Consider the following 25,821-nt stretch of genomic DNA (forward strand, 5'->3'; position numbering starts at 1 on the left):
TAGAAAATGTAAATAATAATGGCATATGGAATGTAAGACTGTCACAGAAAATATATAGGCAGCTAGGAGAAGATGGATTTAGAAACAGCTATCCTGCAATATCACCTTTCTACTTCCTTACACTGTTATTCCAGGGGTGGGATACGACAGGGTTAACTACCAGTTCAGGATTTACGAGGTTTAATGATTTATGATGTGCTTCCCTGCACGCTGCGAGCGTGCACCTGTAAATCGTCATCAGCACACTGCGTGCAGAGAAGCAGCCTTTGAAACAACCCTCTTTTCCTGCTTTTTTAACTGTAGCTGTGCCTCGTTCGGTAGCTGAAGTTGAAAAATCAGGAAATAAAGATCAGGTAAGAGCCCAGGTGGGCAGGTGGGCAAAAACATCAGCAGACATAGAACTGGTTCTATGTCTGATGCTCTTCAGAGCTACCAGTTCTACAGAGGTGGACAGAACCGGTAGAAACCCACCCCTGTGCTATTCTGCTGTAAGCTTTTAGGCCATCATCTTTGACAAAGCATATTCTGGTTTTACTTGACAGAAATCTATTCAGTGGCCAGGATTTAATATCCTCAGTTAAATAATAGATTGGTGAAGAGCGTGACATTAATATACACTGAAGAGCGTGACATTAATATACACTGAAAAAGAAAAACAAGAAATCAGCATGATTATACAAAGATCTCTCTGATAATAAGAAAGAAAAAAGGACAAGGACAAAAAAAATGGAAAGAAGGACATATAACTAAGGAAGAATATCAGTAGATAGCCAGAATATGCAAGGGCAAAGTCAGGAAAGCAAAGACTCAGAATGAACAAAGACTTGCAACAAAAATCAAAGATAATTTTAAAAAATCAACATATAAATAACAAGAAAAAAGTCAAGGAAACAGTATGTCGACTAAAGAAAGAAGATGGCAAAGAAGTAACAGGCAGTAGAGAGAAAGCAGAACTGTTTTAACTCATTCTTTGCATCAGTCTTCACCCAACAAGAGACTATAGCCCAACCTATAAAAACTATAACTATAAAAGACAGACTAGAAATAAACATTAAAAAATAAGCAAGAGGAGCAATAATGGTAAGAGAACATCTGTCTGATCTTCATGAATATAATCACTGGGACATAATGTTTTATATCCCAGTGTTCTGAAGGAGCTGAGAAATATTATCTCATAACCATTGTACCATATCTTTAAAAACATATTGGAAATTGGGGAACTACCAGAGGAGTGAAACAGAGCTGATGTGCTTTCCATCTTCAAAAAAGGGAAAGAAGCCAGACCCAGGAAACTACAGACCAATCCTAACATCAATACTTGGAAGATACTGGAAAAAATAACAACAACAAAAACCCAAATCTGTGATCATCTAGAAACGAATAAAGTTATAACTAATAGCCAGCATGACTTTGTAAAAAACAGATCAGGCCAAACCAATCTTATTTCATTCTTTGACAAAGTTACTAAATTAGTAGGCCAGCAAAATGTTGTGGACATAGTAATATTTAGTCTTCATCAAGGCAATTGACAAAGTAGACCACAACCTCCTTCTTGATAAGCTAGAAAAATGTGTGATATACAGCATCACCACCAGATGGATTTGTAAGTGGCTGACAAACCATACTCAACTAGTAATCCTTAACAGTACTACATCTAAATGGAGGGAAGTAAGCAGTGGGGCATTACAAGATTTTGTTTTAGGCCCAATACTCTTCCATACCTTCATAAATGACTTAGAGGAGGGAATACCAATAGAAGGAGAACTCATCAAATTTTCAAATGACACTAAACTGGCAGGAATAGCCAACACTCCAGAAGACAAACTCAGGATCCCCAAAAGATCTTAACAGACTTGAATAATGGGCCATCTCAAACAAAATGAAATTTAATGAGGAGAAAAGCAAAGTTTTACATTTAGGCAGGAAAAACCAAAGGTAGAAGTACAGATTAGGTGAAACCTAGCTCAAAAACCGTAATTGTGAGAGAGACCTCGGAGTCCTAGTCAACAATTACTTAAACATGAGTCAGCAGTGTGCAAGAGCAACCAAAAAAATCTAATGCAACTCTTGGTTGTATAAAAACAAAGGCATAGAATCAAAATCATGTAGTACCACTTTATAAAGCCTTAGTAAGGCTACACCTGGAATATTGCATCCAGTTTTGGTCACCACATTTCAAAAAAGATTTTGAGACTTTGGAAAAAGTGCAAAGAAGAGCAACTAAAATGATTAAAGGCCTGGAGACTAAAACATATGAAGAATGGTTGCAGGATTAGGGCTTGGCTAGTCTAAAGCAAAGAAGGACTAAGGGTGGTATGATAGCATTATTCCAGTATTTGAGAAGCTGCCACAAAGAGGAGAGGGTCAATTTACCTTTCAAATCACCTGTAGGCAGGACAAGAAATAATGGAAGGAAACTAAAGAAAAGAAGCAATCTGGAATTAAGGAGAAACTTCCTAATAGTGAGAATAATTGATCAGTGGAACAACTTGCCTTCAGAAGTTGTGGGTGCTTCATCACTGGAATTTTTAAGAAGAGATTGGACAGTCAGGCACCTATCTGAAATGGTATGCTTGCTGCTTGAGCAGGGCTAGACTAGAAGACCTCCAAAGTCCCTTCCAGCTCTCTTCTGATTGATTTAATACAGTTACAGAGGTTACAGTTAAGTAAATAGAGAATTGAAATAAAACAGGATCTTATAATACTGATAAGTGTTTGATTTTCAAGCTCTTCACCTCCAAGTACTATTTATTTATCAGATAGAAATGATTAGGTGTGTTTCTATTACTTTAGAAAATGACTTGAATATAATTTATTCTGAACTCAGGGCAGGCATAATGTCAGAGTATATTCATAAACTGGAATAGATCATAGTAACAAGGTCAGCCAATGAATAGGCATAGCAACTAAGTCAGCCAATGAGGACTGTTTGGAAACTGAAACTAGAAGTAGCCTAGGCATGGCTCTATATTAGGTTCTGCAGCTCTGAAGCTATGTTAAGCTCTGAGTCTGTCTATTGAAAATGAAACTGCTTCTCTCCTTTGCTGTGTATGTTGTTGCCTGCTGAACTAAAGTGAAACTGATGTCTGTTACTGAGCTCCTGAGTTGCTGTTCTGCTCTGAACCTGTAACATGTCTGCTTCTGTTTGAGTTTGCTCCATGTTGGAGAAATCTACAACTGGCATTGTAAAATTTACTTTATAGGTTTATAAAGAAGTAAAATGAAGCCTCAGTCATCTGTGTTTACTTTTCTGGTGCTGAATTTATGCTGCAATACTCTGAACACATAACAGATTAATGGATCTGAAATGAAAACACACAATAGATAGCCAGCAATTTTAGTCTCTGTAAAGATGTTTTAGGAAAACGAACGAAAATTGTATTTTTCTTTCTTCTATTCTTTACTGATTAACTAAATTGAATGTGATGCGGTTGGATGCCAGGTTGGGGTGGAGAATGAGAATCATAAAAACAAAATGATGATGTTTCTTAAGCCAGAATCTACTATTTTATTTTCCGTAATGAAACATTAATGCAGAATGTGAACATACAAAGCACTTTAATTTTGTTTTCAGCAGACTGTAAGGTAATCTTCTATAAGCAGGGAAAGCTACAGATTTGCATATCAATCTTAAATTAACATTAGTGTTCTAATGTTAATTCAAGAACCGGTATGGTTATTGACTAGGTTATGCAGGGAACACATCTGAAGAAAGATTGTGAGCTGGAGGGTTGGAGTAGATCTTATTCAAATTTCACTAACAAGGACTATTGGAAATAATCTTAGAAATCTGAATAAATGCTTGCCATTGACAAAAACAAAATATAGGACAAGGTGTTTCCTAAGTTCTGCTATTCCTGAGTTAAGGATTGCAATTTGGTTTTAGAAACATAATGGTTATTGCTACCTAAAAGAGTGATCAGAATGAAGAAGCCTATTATTAGTATCTTGTTTTATTCTGCTTGGTCTGGCATCTCCTGGCTCAATCCTTAGGATCCAGCGAATCTTTTATGTTTTCTCTTTCCAGAATAGAGCATTATGTATATTTCTGTATTTTACCCATCCTCTTCGTCTTCCAGATAACCAATCTATTCTGTTTCTTATGGGACTTGAACTTATGAAGGCTTACATGATCATGCGAAATGATTTGTGATATCATAGCTATGTAGTAAGAGCATTGAAAAAGACTTAGCTGCTTATACTAGTTACTTTTCAAAGAAAAAGAATGCCTAATCTCATATGTCAATAAGATTTTTAAAAACCTTAGTATGGCTCCATTATTCCTGAATTTTCTCTAACCATTGGAAAAAATCTGGGTGTACTTCTAAATTTTGAAGAGTCAAACTCAAAAATATTAAACATTCCTTGTCTACGTCATTAGTTAAAAAATTTAAAAGTACTATTAACTAAAAGGCTTTTTTTTTTAAATGATTAAAAGAACAGTTTTTTTAAACCACAGTAGGATGTTAGATAATACAAAATTGCCACTTTTAAGCAGTATCATAGTCTTAATTAATGTTTAACTGTTACCAATTTCAGTAAATAATTTTGTAATAATTTTGTCTCATTGTTTTATAATCTGCCTTGCTAGGAGTAGCAAAAGAGCAGGTTAATTAAATTCCAAAACAGCAGACAGAAAAGATAGCAATTAATCCTACATTCTTTCACACACTAATATTATAGATTCTATTATAAGCTGTTATTAATATCATTTTGATCATAATGATAATAAGAGCCAATTATCTGCTTTTGAAGTTCTGTTCAGCAAGGTGGTTTATGCTGTACAGAGGAATGAAGATATTAAGATAGCATCTCAAAAATGATACATGATAAGTGGATCCTACCATTTTTCCAGAAAACAAAGAATCACCAGGCCAATCCATTCCATCTTACTTCATGGATAGTGATTTATGACTAATATTAGATATTTGAAGATTTTTTTTAGGAATGTTAATATTTACCAACCATTCTTACCATTTTAAGAAATTCAGAAGAAACATGAAGACAAAAATGAAATTTTATCACATATCTATTCGTAAAAAATCATCAACAAGAACATCTATAGGTTTCTGAAAGTTACAACTTTTATAAGGGGATGTTATAAATAGCATTTAATTAATGATCAGCATTTATCAGTTTCATGCTAGGGTTGCTGGCAGTTGCATTAATCAAAAGCCATATATTTCATATAACACTTAAAGGTGTACACAGCCATATCCATGATCTTTATGCTAGATGAAAATAATTGACATTTCTGAAAGGTGAAAGCAGATCCACTGCTGGATGAAAATGATAAGTGCAGTATTAAATTATGAACATTTTAAATATCTTCATAATCTTATGCCTGGGATAATTCTAATTCTGTTTTCTGGTTTGATTGGATATTACTTTTCTATATATATAAATTAGACAGAATGAATTATTATATTAACTTTTAATTATTTATAGTTAAGGTTTGTATGCTGCCTCATTTCTTTGGTCTAAATGCCTTATAATATAATGTGATACAAAAGCAATAAGTAAAATAAAAATAAATGCTTATACCAGAATTGGTCATTAATTATCAATATTTCTAATAATAAAATCATCTCTAACAATCAAAAAAATAAGTATCAGTCTTAGTATCAGTGATCTTGTACATATTGTCAGAAACCAAAATTATATCTCAGGATTTATAACAGCCATTCCTTGAAGTCTCTGTGAAACAGGAGCTTCTTGATTTCCTTATTGATAAATAGGAGCTCTTCTATCTTCTGTGGGACATACTATTCCAAAGGACAAAAGCCATAGTAGAAGCAAGGGGTTTCCCGACTTTTACCTCAAATTCAAGACTTGCAAGATGTCCCTTTCTTCTAGTTTATCAAACACTTCGTTAATTCTGTTCAGAATAGATAGTCTCAAAGATATTCCAGTTTACTAGATGTAATGAAAAAAAGAAAAGTTTATCATGTTTCTCACAATTATGTTTGTTCTTATTTTTAGGAACGACTCCTGATGAGCCTTTTGCCCAGAAATGTTGCCATGGAAATGAAGGAAGATTTCCTTAAGCCACCTGAAAGAATTTTCCATAAGATTTACATTCAGAGGCATGACAATGTTAGGTAGGATTGATATGAACTTACAAAATAAATCAGGCTGTATAAACTTTTCATGTATCTACAGTAATAAGAGGCAGTGAAAAGTAAAAACACAGGCAATGAAAATCTGAGTGTCTGCAAGTTAAGAGTGTATCAACTTATTTTGAGTCAGTAAAGTAGAAAATGCCATGCTAGTTTTTAACAGAGATGAACAGTGTTTTCATGAAACTCTTCACAGGATGTTTTGGAATCCAAGTTAGTTACTAAATTTTAGGTTTCATTTGGAACAGAAGCCCTCAATGATCTCCATGACTGAAGAATTATTTGGCCTGGTGATTTTTTTAAATTCAGAATTTAGCTGAACGTGTTACAGGAATTCTTTTCAGATACAAACAGAAATGTTCTATTTCTGTCTATATTCCTTTTGACAAGCCCAAATTATACAATATTAATTTAGTATTTTTGACACTTACGTGAAACATCTAAATGACTGCTGTTTCTGCACAATATGGCATTTGCAGTTACACTACTTGAATATCAAAATGTCTGCTTATTTTTGATGTTTAACATAGATCTGAAAATAATAAAATACAGATTCTAAATTAATTTTAATTATTTTCTGATTCTCAGGATTGTGCAACTTGTTTCTTTCCTGTTTCACGGAGACTATTCTGTGTATTTTCTTATTACAATACCAAGATCCCGATAGAATTAGTTATATCTATTTTTTTTACAAATACTGGATGGTTTGTTTCTTGGCGAGTTTGATCCCACACTCACTACCTTTAGGGATATTATTCCACGTGACTCACATGCAAATGTGAGCAAAATTTTTACCTTTGCCTCCAAGCTTCAAAGAGCAAGAAGATATACTTATTTTACTGAACTGCTTCATTTATATATTTCATTGAATTCTGAATGTTTGTAGTATGATCTTTTATAGATAAAACTATTTAGAATTACATACCTGAAAATAAACTTGCATTTAGAATATCAGTCTGAAATCACTTGGAAGAAATCATAGAACAGTCTATAAAAAATAAGATGCTGCATCACCTGATGTCAAAAAGGCAATAAGGCATATTTATTTATTTTATTTATTTATTTATTGGAATTTGTCAAACAAAAACCCGAACAAAAATAAGAGAATAAAAATATAATGACAGGGACGATAGGCACATTACCTATGCAAGCCCCCTCTACTGACCACTTAATTATGAAGTAACGTCCATGGAAGTCCATTTGTGACTGAAACTGTGAAAATTTGTAGATGAGACAACTGAATCAGGTAGAACATTCCAGACTTTGACAACTCTGTTACAGAAATCATATTTCTTACAGTCAAGTTTAGAACGATTTATATTGAGTTTAAAACGGTTGTTCATGCACGTATTATTGCGATTAAAACAGAAAAACTCATTTACAGATAAAACATTACCACATATAATTTTGCAGTACCTAGGTCTGATTGCAAGCGACACAGTTCTAAGTTATCCAAACTGAGAATTTGAGCCTAGTAGCGTAGGAAATTCTATTGTGTACAGAAGAGTGCAAGTACTTCTGAATCCGCTCAATTGTACTGATGTCAGATATATGGTGGTGATTCCAAACAGTTGAATAATACTCTAAAATTGGTCTACATAAGTTTTATAAGCTCTAATTAGTAATACAATGTTTCCAGAAAAAAAGCTTTCCAAAATTAAGTTTACAACTCTTAATGCTCTTTTAGCAATGCTGTTACAGTGAGCTTTGGAGCATAGATCATCAGAGATAAGTACACCTAGGTCCTTAACAAAGTGAGGGTCTTCTGCTAGATCAATGCCATCTAGCTTATACTTGACATTCTGATTACGTTTACCAATATGTAAGGCAGAATATTTATTAATCAAAATTTGAAGTTGCCAAACAAACACATAGTTGAGATCACTTTGCGAAACAAAGAATTATTTGTAGAATTGAATAATTTTACATCATCAGCAAAAAGAATGTAATTGCTTTTAAGCTGATCACATAAATTGTTGATATAAAACAAAAAAAGTGTGGGACCTAAAACGCTGCTTTGCGGAACACCACTGTTAACTGATGCAGGATTAGATGGCAAGTTCTCTATTTTGACTTTCTGCAGTCTTTTAGACAGGAAAACAACAATCTACTTGTGCGAATGTGCAGAAATGCTGTAAGAGTTTAATTTCAACAGCAGTTTATCATGTACTACTGTATCAAAAGTCTTACAAAACTATGTAAATTGCATCTACAGCTTTACCTTGATCAAGACATGTAGCCCAGATGTTTTTACAGTGCAAAAGTTGTAAATTACAGGATGAGTTTTTCTTAAACCAAACTGTTTGTCGGGTAGCACATTATTTGTTTCTAAATGGTGAACAATGAATTGATTTATAATTGATTCCATAACTTTGTATGTAATACAACACAAAGAAATTGGTCTATAATTTTTGACTGAACTAGATCACCCTTTAAAAAAATTGGTATAACTATAGCTGATGACCATAGATCTGGCAGGGAACTAGTTCGAAACAATACTTCAAAAATTGTACGCAAAGGTTCAGTTAGGATGGTAGCAAGCTTTTTCAGAAAAAAGCACATAATCCATCTGGTCCTGTGGATAGCGATGGCTTTAGATTACATAATGCTAATTCAACATTATCTACTGTAAATTTAATATTCAGCAATATTGCTAACAAAACCTCTGGGTTGTTGCTTTTCTTCCTCAAGTTCCCTTTTCACATCCATCATTCAGAATCCATCTCTCTTTCATTACATACCTCAATCCAGTAGGAAAGCTAGCATTTGTTTAGGGAAAATTCAGGATTGTTTTGAAAACACCAATTGGGACATCTTTTACCACCCTGACCTAGAGAAGCACACTGCGACTGTTTTGTGTGATATCAAACACTGCACATATACTACCACTGTGGATAAATGTATTAGGATCTATCCCAATCAGAAACCCTGGATGACCAAGAAAGTCCAGCGCCTCTTGCATGTTAGGACCTTTAGGTCTGGTGATGGGGTAAGATACAGTGTTGCCAGAGCTAATCTGAAGAAAGGTATTTGGAAGGCCAAGACTGATTATAAGAGGAAGATTGAGGATAATTTTTATAGCAATAACATGAGGCAGGTGTGGCGAGGGATTCAACAAATTACCAATCATCAATTGACCAATGTCACCCTGCTGAGGGGGATGCTTCATTGGCAGAGGAACTGAATCATTTCTTTGCTCGCTTTGAAGTGGAGACATAGAGACAGCTAAAATACAACTACCAGCCAATTGTAGCCCCCACCTCATTGTAGAGGAACAGGAGGTGAGGAGCATTCTGAGGGCTGTGGACCATAGAAAGGCTGCCAGTCCTGACAGTATCTCTGGTGAGTGCTTAAAAACACTGCTGATCAGTTGGCTGGAGTCTTTACCAGGATCTTCAATCAGTTTTTATCCCAGTCCACTATTCCATCTTGTTTGAAGGCTTCCATCATTGTTCCGCTGCCAAAGAAGTTCTCTATCAATAACCTCAATGATTACAAACCAGTGGCACTCACTCCTATCATCATGAAGTGCTTTGAGAAATTGGTTTGTCGGCACATCATTTCTGGTCTTCCACATACATTTGATAAACACCAGTTTGCATACAGAAGAAATAGATCTACAGAGGACGTTATAGCCATCACTCTTCACACTGCTTTGACTCATCTAGAACATCGGGGAGGGGGGTTATGTAAGGATGCTTTTTGTAGATTTTAATTCTTCATTTAACACAATTCTTCCACATAAACTAGTGTGCAAACTTGGACTTTCTTATTCAATCTGCCTTTGGATTATGGATTTCCTGTCTGGCCACTCACAGTGAGTCAGATTAGGTAATACCTCTTCAGCCCTTATTCTTAACACTGGTACACCATAGGGTTGCGTGTTGAGTCCCTTATTCTATACTCTTTATGTGCATGACAGCATTCCCACTCACACTAGTAATACTATTACTAAATTTTCAGGTAATACAACAGTGGTGGGGCTCATCTCTGGGGGGATGAGTCTGCCTACCAAGATGAGGTGGATTGGTTGCTTTGATGGTGTTGAGACAATAACTTGGTCCTCAACACCAATAAGACCAAGGAGCTTATATAACGGACTATAGAAGGAACAAATCAGACATCCAGCTTATCAATGGAGACAGAGTGGAGCAAATGGCCAGTTTTCAGTTTCTGGGTGTTACCATAAAAGAGGACCTGACCTGGGGTGCTCACATTGCAGCACTGGTCAAAAGGGCCCAGCAGAGATTATACTACCTGAGACTTCTCAGAAAACAACAACTGAATGAAAAACTGCTGGTGACCTTCTACCGCTGCACCATAGAGAGTATCTTAACTTACTGCACCTGTGTATGGTTTGCCAATTGCACAGTGGCAGATAGGACAGCACTCCAGAGGGTTAACATCATTGCCCAGAAGATCATTGGTTGCCCCCTCCCCTCTTTGGAAGAACTTTATAGCTCCCACTGCCTTAAGAAAGTTCAAAACATTCTCAAAGATCCATCTCATCCAGGCACCCTTTTTTTGAACTATTATCATCTGGGAGTCAGTACAGAATAATAAAAACAAGGACAAATAGGCTGAAAAACAGCTTCTATCCAGAGCAGTAGTTCTGTTGAATTCTACTATATAGTGCAGTCGGGGTTTTTCAATTCAATGTGTGGAGTGTGAAGGTTGTGTGTTTGTGTTTGTTTTCATGGTCATGATGTGCACTAAAGATGGTGTTTGATTTCGTTGTATGAGGTGCAATGACAATAAAGTAAAGTAAAATAAACTAACCTATTAAGTAAATTAAAACATTCATTCTTATAAAAGGCTGGCAAAAAGTATTCCAGTTTACCTCTTGAGAACTGTTACCCCACGCCTTTCTCTGATAAGTGTTCTATTCCCACAACATTCCCTTGTTGGGTGAGTGGTTTACTGTTTCACCAGCACTTCCCATGTTCAAGTCGTTCATAGTTGAATTGTATGCAGTGTCTCAGGAACTTGGGTGAGCCATCTACTCCATGAACACATTAATCTATTCCCATTAAGCTACTTAATGGGAGGCCAAATCACTGTTCTGTAGAAAGGAATAAGCTAAAAAGACATTACTTGCCTCACACATCTCCTGTTTTATCTAACCCAACCCTTATTTTTTTAAGAACCCGCATAAGAAACAGCTCATTTAGCAGCAGCAACAAAAACAGCAGCCATCTTCTGTCCTTGAGTATATAGAGATATATACTGCAGCTGATTCACACATAGTATTGAAACAAAATGTAGATTTTATTTTTTTTTAAAAGGTTTAGCATGGCTTTGTGGAATTCAAGGATGACTTACATAGCATATGAGACCTCCATATGAAAGGTGGATGACTAATAGATTTGAAGAAAATATAAAGGCTGATAGAAAGGTTTTTTTTAATAAAGGCTAAAGGACTGTGATTGGTGATGGAAATCTGGAGGTTTCACACCCAATGGGGGCCGTTACATCTTTTAAAGCTGTTAATACTATAAATGTAATTAGAAAAAAATGAAGAAAATCCTAAGTGATTGGTGAGATGGAAATCTCACCAATTGTTGCATCAACAGAGGGATAGTGTCAAGATCATATGAAGTGATATGACCACTTTATATTGCCACTGGTGAAACCACACTTGGAATACTACTTGAATACTATATTCCCTCAATTAAAGCCTACAGGCCCCTTATTACCTTTGTTGCTCTTCTCTGCACTCTTTCTAGAATTTCAGCATCTTTTTAATATCATTAATGATATTAAAAAGATGCTGAAATTCTAGAAAGAGTGCAGAGAAGAGCAACAAAGGTAATAAGGGGCCTGTAGGCTTTAATTGAGGGAACTAGAAACTAGTTAATTTTCTGTTTATGTTATATCTTGCTTTGAACTAAATAAAGCAACATAAAAATATTAGTGATAAAAATGTAAAATATCATGGTAAAAAAGACATGGTCATTCAGAGATACCTATGAGGGAAGCCACATGAGCCTGGTAAAAGACTTTGCTGCTTTAATTAGTTGAAGAGAGGTTCTTCCTGTGTAGTCCTATATGTTTAAAAGCACTTGTTTTGAAGTAAAGGTAATCCTCAATTTACGGCTACAACTGAGCCCAAAATTTATGGTGGTAAGTGAGACCTTTGTTAAGTGAGCTTTGCACCATTTTGCAACTTTTCTTGTCACAGTTGTTAAATGAATCACTGCAATTGTTAAATTAGTAACATGGTTGTTAAGTGAATCTCGTTTTGTTGTGGTTCGCCCGGCAGCAGCTGCGGATGGCTGAGGTCTTGGAGAATGAGGACTCAGATGAGGGGCCTGCGTGTGATGCAGGGATGGGGCCAGGACCATCAGGCAATGGAATGCTGCCTTTGGAGATTGTGAAGGATGGCAGTAGTGATGAAGAGGCCCCCGAGGAGCCCATGCCCAGTGCGCATGCATGCATGGCTGCTCAAAGGAAAGAGCAGCTGCATCAGCACAGGCGATCGGGAGTAAGGCTGGAAGGTAATGGCCCCTCCCTGAGAAGATAAAAGCCAGCTGAGAAACTGCAGTTCTTTGAAGAAGGCAAAGCAGTTTGATACTTGAGCCTGGTGGACATTAGAATACCCGAGTTGTGTTTGGAGACACTTTGATTTATTATTTAGGAACTTTATCTGTTGTTCTTGGCAGCCTTGCAAAAACTTGGCAAGGCTCTTTCTTGTCGGAGCTAATTAGTTGGAAGCAGCCTTTTATCTGTGAAGAAATGGGATTTGTAAATGAACAGTAAAAGGTTGTGCTGTTATTTTTGTCTTGTTCACTCACTTGGAACCAGGTTTGAGTCAGAACAGGTTTCCTCATTGAATTGCTTGTCAGAAGGTCACAAAATGGGATCAGATGACCCCGGGATGACCCTGGGATGCTGCTACCATTTGATGTGAGTCAGTTGCCAACTATCTGAATGTAAATTACATGACCGTGGGGTCATAAGTGGTCATAAGTGTGAAAAATGATCATAAGTCACTTTTTCAGTGCTGTTGTAGCTTTGAACTGTCACTAAGCGAACTGTTGTAAGTTGAGGATTACCTGTACTTGCACTGAGGTATGGTGATACCATTGGAATTTATAGAGATAGCTTTCATCTAAATCAAAATTACAGTAAGAGACAGGGATAATACAAATGTACACAGGAAGTGATAAACATGAAGGAAATATCATGATGGTCAAATTAACTCAAAAATATTAGCTCGGCTTTATGAGAGATTTGATGGAGCTGAGATGGGGCGTTGGTACTTACCTGATACGCCCTTTCTATTTGAGCTGCGAGGCGCATCCAGAGATGGGAGGCGCTTCAGTCTCTGCTTGCTTAGGCTGAGCTTGAATTGAGGAACGCTCCTCCTCCTCTTCCACGTGACTCTTCCAGGGCGTTCTCCAGTTTTGCGAAGGCGAGAGGAAAAAAAGGGTTGCTCCTATCCCTATCATCTAACAATTTTGGTCCTTGGCCGAAGGGGAGAGGCCCCACCAGACGAAAATTAGGGTGGGGCTGGATGCTCCTCGCAGCTCAAATAGAAAGGGCGTATCAGGTAAGTACCAACACCCCTTCTCCTATGAGCTGCTCGGAGCATCCAGAGATGGGACATACCAAAGCTTGGCCTGTCCTAAGGGAGGGACTCCGTCTGGTCCTGGATCTCCCTAGGGTCCCTAAGAACACGCTGCAGGACCCGCCTGCCAAATGAAGCCTCCGCAGAGGCAAACACGTCAATTTTATAGTGCTGAATGAAGGGGGAAGGTGAGGCCCAAGTCGCAGCCCGGCACATTTTGATTATTGGTGCCTGGGTAGCTCAGGCCGCCGAGTTGGCTGCGCTCCTGGTTGAATGGGCCGTTATGCCCTTAGGAACTTGAAGGGCCTGGGACTGATACGATTTAGCTATGGCCGCCCTAATCCATCGTCCTATGGTAGAAGATGACACCCTGTGTCCCTTTGTTTTGGGTTGGAAAGACAGAAATAGGGCCTCTGACTTCCTGAAGGGCTTTGTACGTTTGATGTAAATACGCAGAGCGCGTCTTACATCGAGTTTGTGCCATTGTTGTTCCCTTTCCTGCGACGGATTGGGACAAAAATTTGGGAGGATGAGCTCCTGGGCTCTGTGGAAAGCTGAATTAACCTTTGGCAGAAAGGTGGGGTCGGGTCGGAGGATCACCCTATCTGCGTGAAAGACGCAGAGGTCTTGCCTGACAGACAGAGCTGCTATTTCCAAGATACGTCGGGCTGATGTAATGGCTACCAGGAAAACCACTTTATATGTTAGGAATTGGAGACTCGTCTCCCTCAAAGGCTCGAAAGGCTCTTTGGTGAGGGAGAGGAGGACTTTATTGAGGTCCCAGGTGGGAAACCGGTGCACTGGGGGGGGCGTAAGTTAGTAGCCCCTCTAAGAAAGGCTCGGATGAGGGCGTGGTGAGAGAGGGAACTGAGACCCTCATAAGAAAGGACTGATGACAGGGCAGCTACCTGACGCTTTAGCGTGTTAGGAGACAGCCCCTTGTCAAGTCCCTCCTGAAGAAATTCTAAAATTTGAGCTATGGAGGGAGAAAGTGGGTTAATTTGAAGCTTGTTGCAGCAACGACAGAAAAAGGCCCATGTGGCATTATAAATTCGGGTGGTTGATGGTCGTCTGGCAGCTAGGATGGTGTCAATGACCTTATTTGAGAGCTGTCCTTTCCTCAAAGCGCTCTGCTCAACCTCCAGACGGTCAGCTGGAGCCATTGCGGGTCTGGGTGTAGGAGGGGCCCCTGGGACAAGGAAATCCTGTCTGGTGGGATCCTCCAGGGAGGGGCCACCGAGTGGGTGCGGAGATCCACAAACCACGGTCGTCTGGGCCAGTAAGGGGACAGCAGGAGCAACTCTGCCTTTTCGTGGAGCAGCTTCTGGATAACCTTGGGTACCAGAGCCAGAGGAGGGAATGCATAGAGGAGCCCCGAGGGCCACGGGCAGTGGAGCGCGTTGTGGTTCTCCGCGCCTTGGGATGGGTATCTTGAAAGGAATCTCGGGAGCTGGGTATTGAGGGGGGAGGCAAACAGGTCTATCACCGGTTTGCCGAATATCCTTGTTGCCTCCCTGAACAGGGATGGATGGGGGTGCCACTCTGATTGGTCTATGGTGGCCCTGCTTAACCAGTCTGCCTGGATGTTTGATAGCCCTGATATGTGCTCTGCCTTGATGGACAGAAGGTTGGTCTGTGCCCAGTGACAGAGGCGCTCGGCTTCCTTCATCAACTGGATTGAATGTGTGCCCCCTTGTTTGTTGATGTGTGCCTTGGCTGTGACGTTGTCTGTCAAAATGAGGACGTGTTGCCCGCGTACCTGGGGGAGAAAGCTGTGCAGGGCCAGGAGTACGGCGTGAAGCTCCAGCCAATTTATACTGCACGATTGTTCTATTGCAGTCCATCTCCCCTGGGATGAGAGAGACTGGAAGTGGGCTCCCCATCCGAATAGGCTGCCATCTGTGGTGATAGTCAGCCTTTGAGGTTCCTTGAAGAGACAGCCCTTGTTGATGAGTGGTCTTGCCCACCAGAGGAGGGACATGAGGACCTTGGAAGGAACCCTGACCGGGAGCTTGGAATTGCTTCTGCCGGATCTCTGGTACGGGAGCAGGAACCACTGTAGGGATCTGGTATGAAGACGGGCCCAGGGAACAATAGAAATGCAGGAAATCATTTTCCCCAATAATTTAGACAATTCCAGTAGGGGCACCCTCTTGCGGTGCCTAGTTTCCTTAACCAATTTCTGAATACTAAGGAGTCTTTCTGAAGACAGCTAGACCTTGCCTTCCACTGTGTTGATAAGAGCCCCCAGGTGGGTTATCCGGGTAGAAGGAACTAATTGGCTCTTTTTCCAATTTATGAGGAAGCCATGTTCCTGAAGGGAATCTAAGGTGGCCTGGGTGTCCCTCACTGCCTGATCGATAGATGGTGATTGAATCAAAATATCGTCCAAGTAACATTGGAGACGGATGGGGGTATTCCTGATATGGGCCGCCAGAGCTGCCAGGACCTTGGTAAAAGTCCGGGGGGTGGAAGCCAGTCCAAAAGGGAGGGCCACGTATTCAAAGTGTTGGTTATTGTAACAGAACCTTAGGAATTTGGAATGGGAAGGCTGAATGGCAATATGTAGGTAAGCTTCTGTTAAGTCTATAGATGTGAGAAAGTCCCCTTGTCTGATCCCCAATAGAATAGATTGAAGGGTGTGCATTTTGAACTTGTGGTAAGTTAAAAAGCGGTTAAATCGCTTCAGATCTAGGATGGGCTGCCATCCCCCTGAGTGTTTCGGAACAACAAAAAGGTGGGAATAAAAACCCCGACCTCGTTGGTCGGGATGAACAGGTTGGATGGCCCTTATATTAAGGAGGTGCTGGATGGCGGAGGCCATCAGATTGCGTTTGATCGGGTCTTTGGAGAGGGGGGATGCCATAAAGAAGTTTGGGGGAGGGGAATGGAACTCAAGGGCAAGCCAAATCTAATGGTATCCCTGATCCAAGAGTCAGAAGTAGAGGAGTCCCATATACTGGCAAACACCTTTAGGCGCCCGCCAATGGGAATGGAGTCCTTATGTCTATCTGGGACGTCGGTAAGGCCTGCTTCTGGACCCCCGAAAGGGCCTTTTATATTGGCTGCCCCTCCTACTCCTCTCTCCAGAGTAGGGTCTATCCTGGAATTGGCCCGGTCTGAAAGGGGGAGGCCTCTGATATCTGGGAGAGAAGGAGGCCTGATAGGAGGGCCGAGAGGACCTCCTCCGAAAGGGCTGCAACTGTCTGGAATCTGACCTTTGGGTGAGGGAAGGGAGGAATTTCTTTTTGTTCCTGGTTTCCATAAGTAAAGGGTCCAGGGATGGGCCGAACAGTTTGTCCTCCACTATGGGAGAGGAGGCCAGCTTGGCTTTGTTTTTAAAGTCTGCCTGCCAGTGTCTGAGCCATAGCAGGCGGCGGGCCTGGACGTGCAATGTAATTGTCCTGGCAGAAAATTTGACGGTGTGATATGTGGCGTCCGCTGAGAACTTGGCTGTGGCGGTGATCTTAGCAATGTCCTGGTGCGCCCTGGTGTTAGATGCGGGGACATGTTGTTTGAGCTGGCGCAACCATCGAATTGAGGACCTCGTAAAGAAAGATGCGGCCGTAGCCAATCTTATGGCCCATGCGTCTGACTGATGGGCCTTGCGTAAGGCCAGCTCGGCCCGCTTTTCCTCGGGCTTTAGGGCCTCTAACGCCTCAGTCGGAATCGAGGAGGATGCCAGGCCCACAATGGGCTCGTCGACCTCAGGGGTGTTCAATAGTTTAGAGAAGTCCGGATCCAGATTAAAGAATTTTTTGTCGTGGTTAGAGGGGGCTGGGGGGACCACTACAGACGCCAGTAGTTTTTGGACCATATCTGCAAGGATAGGGGGAGCTGGTATAGTCTCGGCCTCTACCACGGGTTGGTTAAAAATGAGGTTTTCAGGTCCTTCCCCAGGAGGGGCAGGATGGACTGAGGGGGATTGTTTACTCAGACCTGAAATATTTTTGGCCTTAAACAATAAGGATTTGAATAGTTGCGGCTTAAAGAGGCCCGCGAAGGCGGGCTGGTCAGGGGTGAGCCCCTCGTCCTCGGACATTTCATCCTCTAGAGGGTCTATGTCTGATAGGGGCTCGCTATAGTGTATGGACCCCAAATCAAAGTCGCCTGGATCCATGAGTTGATCACCCTCCTCGTCCCCCTCCTCCGCCTCCTCCTCCCGCCCTTGGGGGGAGGGTTCCCTATGCAAGGGCACCTGGGCCAGATGCTGTTCAGACCTAGGAAGGGACTTCACCGAGTGAGATTCCTGGTCAGAGCCTACCGGATACAGACTGGACCTGGCGGCTTGCTGGATGCCAGTTGCGATGCCTTGGCGAATGGCCAACTCCATCCAGGATCTTATTTTCTCAGGGATCTCCTCAGGGAGAGACTCCTCTTGTCGGAAACCGGCAGCAGTTGGGGTGAAGGTGGCCTCAGGAGCCTTTCTGGCCAATGTTTCAGGAACCAGGACCTGTTGTTCCTGAGATGGCAAGCTGCGCCTGGAGGAGAAGGAAACATCTGGTGGGGGAGGTTGAGCAGAGGTAGAGGGACTAGAGGATGGAGGGACTTGAGGCAACTTGAGTGCTTCCTTAGATCTCCTTTCAATTTCTTTTTGCAGGGCCTTGTGGCGCCTTAGGGCGTCCCTCTGAGCCGCTTTGGAGGTCTCCTTAGCCTGCCTGCGCAAGTGGTGGGTTTTTGCTTTTGCCTTCAAAGAAGATCCCCTAGAAGTATTGCCATCTGCCATTGCAATGACTTAGATGTAATTGTAGTATATTAGATATCAAAAATGAGGCGGTTGGCACGCCCAGGGCCCGATCTATGCAAAGACGGTGTCCCTGATCAATATTACCCCCCCCCCTTTTAGTGTAAATTTAGTTTAGTTGTTCTTTTTATTTATTTATTTATTTTATTTATTTATTTTATTTTTTATTCTTTATATATATCTCTGTGGAGATATATGGTTATGAAGTCAAAGAGAACAACAATTGAGCCGTACCACAGTGATAATATTTGAGTATGAAAATATTATACTGTAATTCAGAAATCAATATTATAACCGAGGTTGATATGGATGGATCCCTGCTCCTGGGATAACAAGAGGACCAATTAGCCTAATTTCGAAAAACGCCTAGGCCCGGTAAGATTAAGCTAGGGTCTGCAGCAGCCTCTTTGCTCAGGCTGACACGAAAGGCCTGGGTGCAGCTGCTGCGCTGCTGGAGGAAAGCTGTGGGGTTGAGCCAATGAATACTCCAATCAAATACAAGTCAGAAATAGAGAAAACAGGGATTGTCTCTGAAATAGGGCCAGGCGGGGCCTAATACTTCAATTCCACACACAGCCTTCACTTAGGGAGAAAACAAAATGGCACGCGCCACGAGGAAGCCTCCAAAATGGCGGCCGCAATGACGACGTGCCTTCCAGCAGTGATTGCCCGCCTGGCAAGCTAAACCGAAGCTCGGTTTAGAGAGGGGCCAGAAGGAGAGAATGGGTTTTTTCCTTTAAATAGCAGTAAGAGGCAGAAAGAAATAACGGAGTTCGAGGGTGGGGGGGAAATTGCTGTACGACTCAAACGGAGCAGAGAAAAAGGCAGAGAGGGAAAAGGGATTTCTGGCTATGGGAGGTAGTGCGAGGCTCGCTACTGACCCTCCCTTTGCCTCCCTGGGGGTGAAAATCGCGCTTCCCCTTAATGGCAAGAGTGCCAAATAGAACAATTGCGTAGGGGGCTAAGGAGAGAGAATTCAAACCTGGAATGAAGCTGATTTAGCGCTGATCGAAGGAGTAAAGAGAATCCAAAATTTCTGCTTCGGCCAAGGAGCAAAGAGCAGAACAGCCTGTCTTGCACGAGGCTGAGCAAAACTGGGGAAGCCCTGGAAGAGTCACGTGGAAGAGGAGGAGGAGCGTTCCTCAATTCAAGCTCAGCCTAAGCAAGCAGAGACTGAAGCACCTCCCATCTCTGGATGCTCCGAGCAGCTCATAGGAGAACTGCAATCCATGCTTCTGCCAGCACCCTTGCTGACAGTACTCCCTTCAAGGCATGACCAAGAAAAGGCTGGTTACTTAAAATAATTTGCAGTCACCAGCATTTGCTGATTCTATGTGGTCAACTTTTAATATATTCACACACATATTTCTTGCCAATTTGCAGCAAGTTTCACAACTGCACTGCCAAGACTTGCCAATGTTTTGATCCAATATCCCAGTTATTCAATGAAAATACAGTACGAACAATATACACTAGCATAAATACTGTAATTTCATTAACTTCATAATTTTCTGGAGTATTTCCATTGCTTTTTGCGGTAGAGTAAAAACAGAGGATTATAATATAATATATTTTTGTTTTATGTTCATTCCCCAATTTTCTCTGTGAATTCCTTTAAAATGTTAACATATAGTTTTTGGCAAAATATTTCTGACTCTTCCTTTCATTTTACAGTATATTATTTGCAGACATTGTGGGGTTTACCAGTTTGGCATCTCAGTGCACTGCTCAAGAACTAGTGAAGCTTCTGAATGAACTCTTTGGAAAGTTTGACGAATTAGCCACAGTAAGTGTGCATGCTTTTGTCACTATGAATTTAATATTAATTGCTTTTTGCATACATAGCTGAGATGTGTTTCTAATCCAATTTCTATTGCTTTTTCTTCTAAAAAGTCAATAGCTTATCAAATAATTTGATTAACAATCTATAAAGCCAGGTTTAAACAACCCATGTAACTTCCCAGGACCATTTTTGTTCTCAGAGTTGCTAAAAATTGCTAGCTTTGTTTTCTGCACACTGAGTTAGGGAATGTTGCATTGTACTCTGTAAAAATAGGTGTTCCACAGGATTTTTTTAAAAATAAAAAGCCTCTATGTTTTGTAGCATTTTTCATTTTGTAGCTTTTAAAAAATGTTCTATGCATTCCTTGGCTCCAGAAGTCAGCCACCTCTAAAATAATCAATTGGAGCTGCAAACGAACTAGTGTTAAAAAGAAAAATTAGAGCTGACATTTCATCATCAGTTGTTTCATTATCAACGGACATATTTACCGTATTTATCGGCGTATAACATGCACAGGCGTATAACACGCATCTTCATTCTGCCTGCCTGCCTGCCTGCCTGCCTGCCTTAGTTTCTGGTTGTTTGGGAGCAGCTTGGCTGAGAATAATAACTATTCGCCTCTTTTACTCAGCCGAAGCTGTTCCGATTCAACCATTAACGAAGGCAGGCAGGCAGGCAGAACGGAGCACTGCGGGCACTGGGGTGGGGGTGGGGAGAAACGGGCGCTTCAGGGAAGCTGCGGCGACAGGAAAAGCCCCCGCTTCTTTGAAGCAGTTTCTTCCTGTGCTGGTGGAGGAGCGAGAGAGCGACTGAGAGAGCTGACCCAAAGAGAAGGACAGGCTTCGGTTGCTTCCTCCCTCCCCTTCTTTCATTTGTGTCCTTGATCCCCGATCCCAGCAGCATTCACCGAAGGCTTCTTAACATTATATCGGCGTATAACACGCATACATCATTTGCCCCCTATTTTCAGGGGGAAAAAAGTGCGTGTTATATGCCGATAAATACGGTACATAACACAATTACAATTATTTTGAAAAATTAATATTGATCATACAGTACATAGAGTGCAGAACTACATAATGTTTCATATTTTTTCACCTAGTGAGAAAAAAAACCTGATCATATTGATTAGGCAATTTTGTATGTGCACTTTTTCATATATGTGTGTGTGTGTGTGTGTAATATTCATCATAGTAATAGTCTTCTCTAATGATAATTTCGTGATAACAGTGCTTTTCCTTCATAACATTGATACATATTAATTAGTAAAATTAATCAAAATTAATCACAAGTAATAAGTTACAATAAACAACCCTGATCGTGAGATTAATCTTTCTCTTGTAATCTTCGAATTTCTAACTCCTGTTTCACTTGTTTAACCAATGATAGAACAGATCTTAGTTTATTCATTTTTGCACATTCTAAATTTTTTGTTTTTATCTTTTCTTCTGTGAAGATCTCTCCCTTCCAATGTTGTGTGAACACGATTCTGGCCGCTGTTAATACATGTACTATTAAATATGCCTTTCTTTTACTATATTTATCCAACAGGAATATTTCTGGTTTTAAATCTATATATTCCCTTATCATTTTTTCTAGCCAGATGTATTTTAGTCCAGTATTTTTATTTTTTTGCTTTTGAACACGTCCACCACATGTGATAATACGTGCCTGCAATTTGGTTGCACTTCTAGCACTTGGCAGACATATCCTTAAAAATTCTGGCTAATCTTGCTGGTGGGAAGTGCCACCTAGAAAACATTTTGTATAAATTTTCTTTATATGCAATAGACAATGTCTATTTATAGTTTCTGTCCCACAACTTTTGCCATTTGTCCAATTCTATGGAATACTCAAATTTTTTAGCCCATGCTATCATAGTTTCCTTTACTTGCTCCTCTTCCATTCTAATAGACAATAAGTAATTATAGAATTTTTTAATCAGTTTATCCTCTGGTCCTGTTAGAATTTGATCCAATTTCATTGGTTCTTTATAGAAACCATATGTTTTGGTATCTTTTTGGTATCTAGATTGTGTCTGTGCATGCGGTTAACTATATTAAATTTATCCCTTGGTTATTCAATTCCTGTTTGTTTTTCAATTCCCTCTTCTCATTTAGAATATCTTTATATCTTATAATGTTTCCCATGTCCATCACATTTAGATGTGTTAGTGCTTCCATCGTGGAGAGCCAGACTGATATTTTCAAGTAGTGTTTTTCCTTGATTTTTGCCCTATATGTGCACATTTTTGTTGATTTATTAATTTCATCCTATTTTACTAAAATTCAAGACCATTTGGCATTCTGTTGCATGGGTGAATTTGTGTTGGAACTTGGTTTTTTGTTTTGTTTTTTGCCTGCTATTTCTGTAGTACTAGACAATATACTACTTGTGTAGAAAAGAAAGAAAAAGGAGGAAATATAAGCATTAATTCCACTAGATTAAGCTTTATCCTATATATTTTATCAAAATTAATTTTGCTTTCTAGCACCACTTTTAGCAGATTTTGATGTATTTCTGTTTTGCTAACCTGAAAGACAGTAAACATACTTTAAATATTTGAAAGAAAAACTTGCCATTACAGGGGGGGGAAAGTCATCATTGCATATTGAGTCCATCTATCTTGCTGTTGATCATATTCCTCTCCTCTTATATTCCATCTTCCCAATATTATAATGTTATCTAGGGCATTAGGTTTTAAGTAATGTATCTGAAATAGGATAATTTGAGTCTAATCATTTGTGCCTCAAATGAAAACTCCAGGTTGATTTGTTTGGATGGTTGGTTTTCTTGACCGTGTCCACAGTATTCCAGGAGGATTCTCCAATAACAAAGTTCAAAAATGTCAATAATCTATCTATTCTACTTATTTATTTATTTTTAAAAAAATTATTATACATTTTCCTTTGTTATACATAACATTTCCATTTCTGCAATGGTAGTGTACTGTCTATATCAAATCTCTTTTAAATACACATAATATTATACATACCGTAATTATAACCATTATTCTCATAATATATACAATATAATCTTCACTTCTAATTGCCCTGTACAATTTAATTTATAATCAAATATAATCCAGTGATAATATTGCTTATGGTGTCATGCCCCTGTCGGAATCTGATTCCGAGGGGGAGGCCAAGCAGCTGACAGGGAGTGGGAGTGTGGCTCCAGTGGCTGTGGAAGGAACTGGGAAGGGCAAAGTTCAGCTGGGCAGAGCAGGGAAGAGATAGATAGACAAGGCAGAGGGAATTCAGAGGAAGATCCAGGCCCACCCCCTCTTCTTTTTTGGGAGAGTTTTTTCTCCAGCCGAAGGTAATTGGACATTGGGGGCAAAGTTGGAGGTATTAAAGGGACTTTTCTTACTTATGTAACTGTGTTGCCTTTGTGCCATGCCCTGGGTCATCACATATGGTATTATTGCTTATATATATATATATATATATATATATATATATATATATATATATATATATATATATATATATATATATATATATATATATATATATATATATATATATATATATATATATATATATATATATATATATATATATATCCATATCCATATCCATATCTATATCTATATCTATCTATCTATCTATCTATCTTTCTATCTTTCTATTTCATTGATTGTCCTTAATTATAAATTTACAACTTCTGCTTCTATTTTCTAGTCAATTATAAAATAAGTCCCAAGTTAAATAATATTCTGTTTCCTCTTTATCCTTAATTTTCATTGTTAACCTGTCCATTTTGGCACAATCTAGTATTTTCTTTATTACATTTTCTTCTATAGGTATATTTTCTTTTTTCCAATTTTGCATGTACATAATTCTCGCTGCTGTTATTACATGTAATATTAAATATATAATTCTTTTGTTATGTTTCCCTGGTAATATACCTAGTAAGAACAATTCTGGTTTTAAATCTGTTTGTCGTGTTGTCATTTCTTCTATCCATCTTTTTATCTTTAACCAATATTTTTCAGCACTGGACAGGTCCACAACATATGGTAATAGGAACCCCGGTATCTGTTTACATTTCCAGCACTCTGGCAATATGTTTTGGAACATCTTTGCCATTGTTGCTGGTGGCAAATGCCATGTATAGAACATTTTGTAAAGGTTTTCTTTATATGTTGTTGACATCATTTGTTTGTACTTTCTTTCCTAAAGTTTTTGCCAATTGTCTAATTCTATAGTATATCCAAAATTTTTGGCCTATACTATCGTAATTTCTTTTACATGTTCTTCTTCCATTTTAAAGTTCAATAAGTAGCTACATATTTTCTTTATTAATTTATCATCTGTCCCTAGAAATATCTGATCTAATTCTAGGAGTTCTTTATCCATATATTTCTGTACTTTTCTTGTGTCACGTTTGTATTTGAATATGTGGCCACCAGGCCAAATCAATTCCATGGTTTTTTTAGTTCCTGTTTTGATTTTAAGTCCCCTTGTTCATTTAGGATATCTTTATACCTTACATTTTTTTCCAGTTCAAGAGCATTTGGATGTATTAGAGCTTCCATCATGGATAGCCAGATAGAATATTTTCATTTAATGTTTCTGTTTGATTCTTTCCCATACTGAAAACAGAGCATTCCTGATATAATGCATTTGGAAGTATCTATATATTTTACTTTTCCCATACCACATAAATGCATGCCACCCCAATTGTAAGTCGTGCCCTTCTAAAGTCAATATTCTTCTGGTAGTAATGTCACAGTGAAGCGGACTGGGGAAATGGAGTTCCATTATTCCCACTAATTTCGCCTATCCAGAGACCTTCAATGGTCAAAGTTAAGCCCAGAGGGGTGGAAGAAGATAGAGGGGAAACCCTGAAGACTGTGTGGAGAAAGGCAATCTCCCATTAGAACTAGGGGAAACCCTTTGGAGCTGACAGGAGAGAAGATGGTCAACATGGCTGACCCAAAGCTGTGACAGCTTGGTAAGAGACATGAAGGGAAAAATCAAGGAGCAATGTGGCTGTACTGGGTGAGAACTTTCTAACTTTCTGCAAATGAATTTATCCTGATTTAAATATTTAAAAGTTTTTGAAAAGTGAGACTCAAAAAAAAAAAAAAAGTGGAGCAGGATTTTTCTGCTCCCCGAAAATAGTGGTGACTTCAGAGCTATTGACAGATCGGGAAAAGAATGGAATGGAAGAAATTACCATAAAAGAATATAAGAAATGACCATAAAGAAATTAAGTTTGATTTAAGGGAAAGTCCAGACCAACTACCATCAAAGAACCTTAAATATTTGAAGTTTATTAGGAATACATTTAGTAGTACTTTTTGGAGTGATGTTTGATTTGGAACTCTTAAGGGGAAGCTCTTTGAGCATTTAAAAGAAAGTAAGAGCACCATCTACTGACCAGAAGAATGTAAGAAAAGGAAGTGACTGTTGTTATATCTATAAAGACCCAGAAAGACTCCATAAAGACTCTTGAGATTTGTCAGATACAAAATATGTTTCACAGCTGGCTATGGATATCAGTGAGATATCCAGAGACAATTTTTGAATATATTGAGCAGTTTGAACTTGGAAAATTGAATAAAGAAGGGAAAGTATCCATTGCGAAACTTGGA

The 25,821-nt window shown here is 39.3% G+C and overlaps 1 protein-coding gene across 1 annotated transcript in view; it reads left to right on the plus strand.

The window, feature by feature from the left end:
- ADCY1 (adenylate cyclase 1) overlaps positions 1 to 25,821 on the plus strand; it is a 256,331-nt gene that overhangs the window by 136,968 nt on the left and 93,542 nt on the right. The window contains exons 3-4 of the mRNA XM_087946948.1: positions 5,983 to 6,101; positions 20,108 to 20,219. Of these exons, the coding sequence (XP_087803074.1) occupies positions 5,983 to 6,101; positions 20,108 to 20,219 (231 nt within the window). The remainder of the gene's footprint in view (positions 1 to 5,982; positions 6,102 to 20,107; positions 20,220 to 25,821) is intronic.

This window comes from Notechis scutatus, chromosome Z (assembly GCF_049901735.1).
Source record: "Notechis scutatus isolate UNSWTSFEM ecotype Mainland chromosome Z, rNotScu1.2, whole genome shotgun sequence".
NCBI lineage: Eukaryota > Metazoa > Chordata > Lepidosauria > Squamata > Elapidae > Notechis > Notechis scutatus.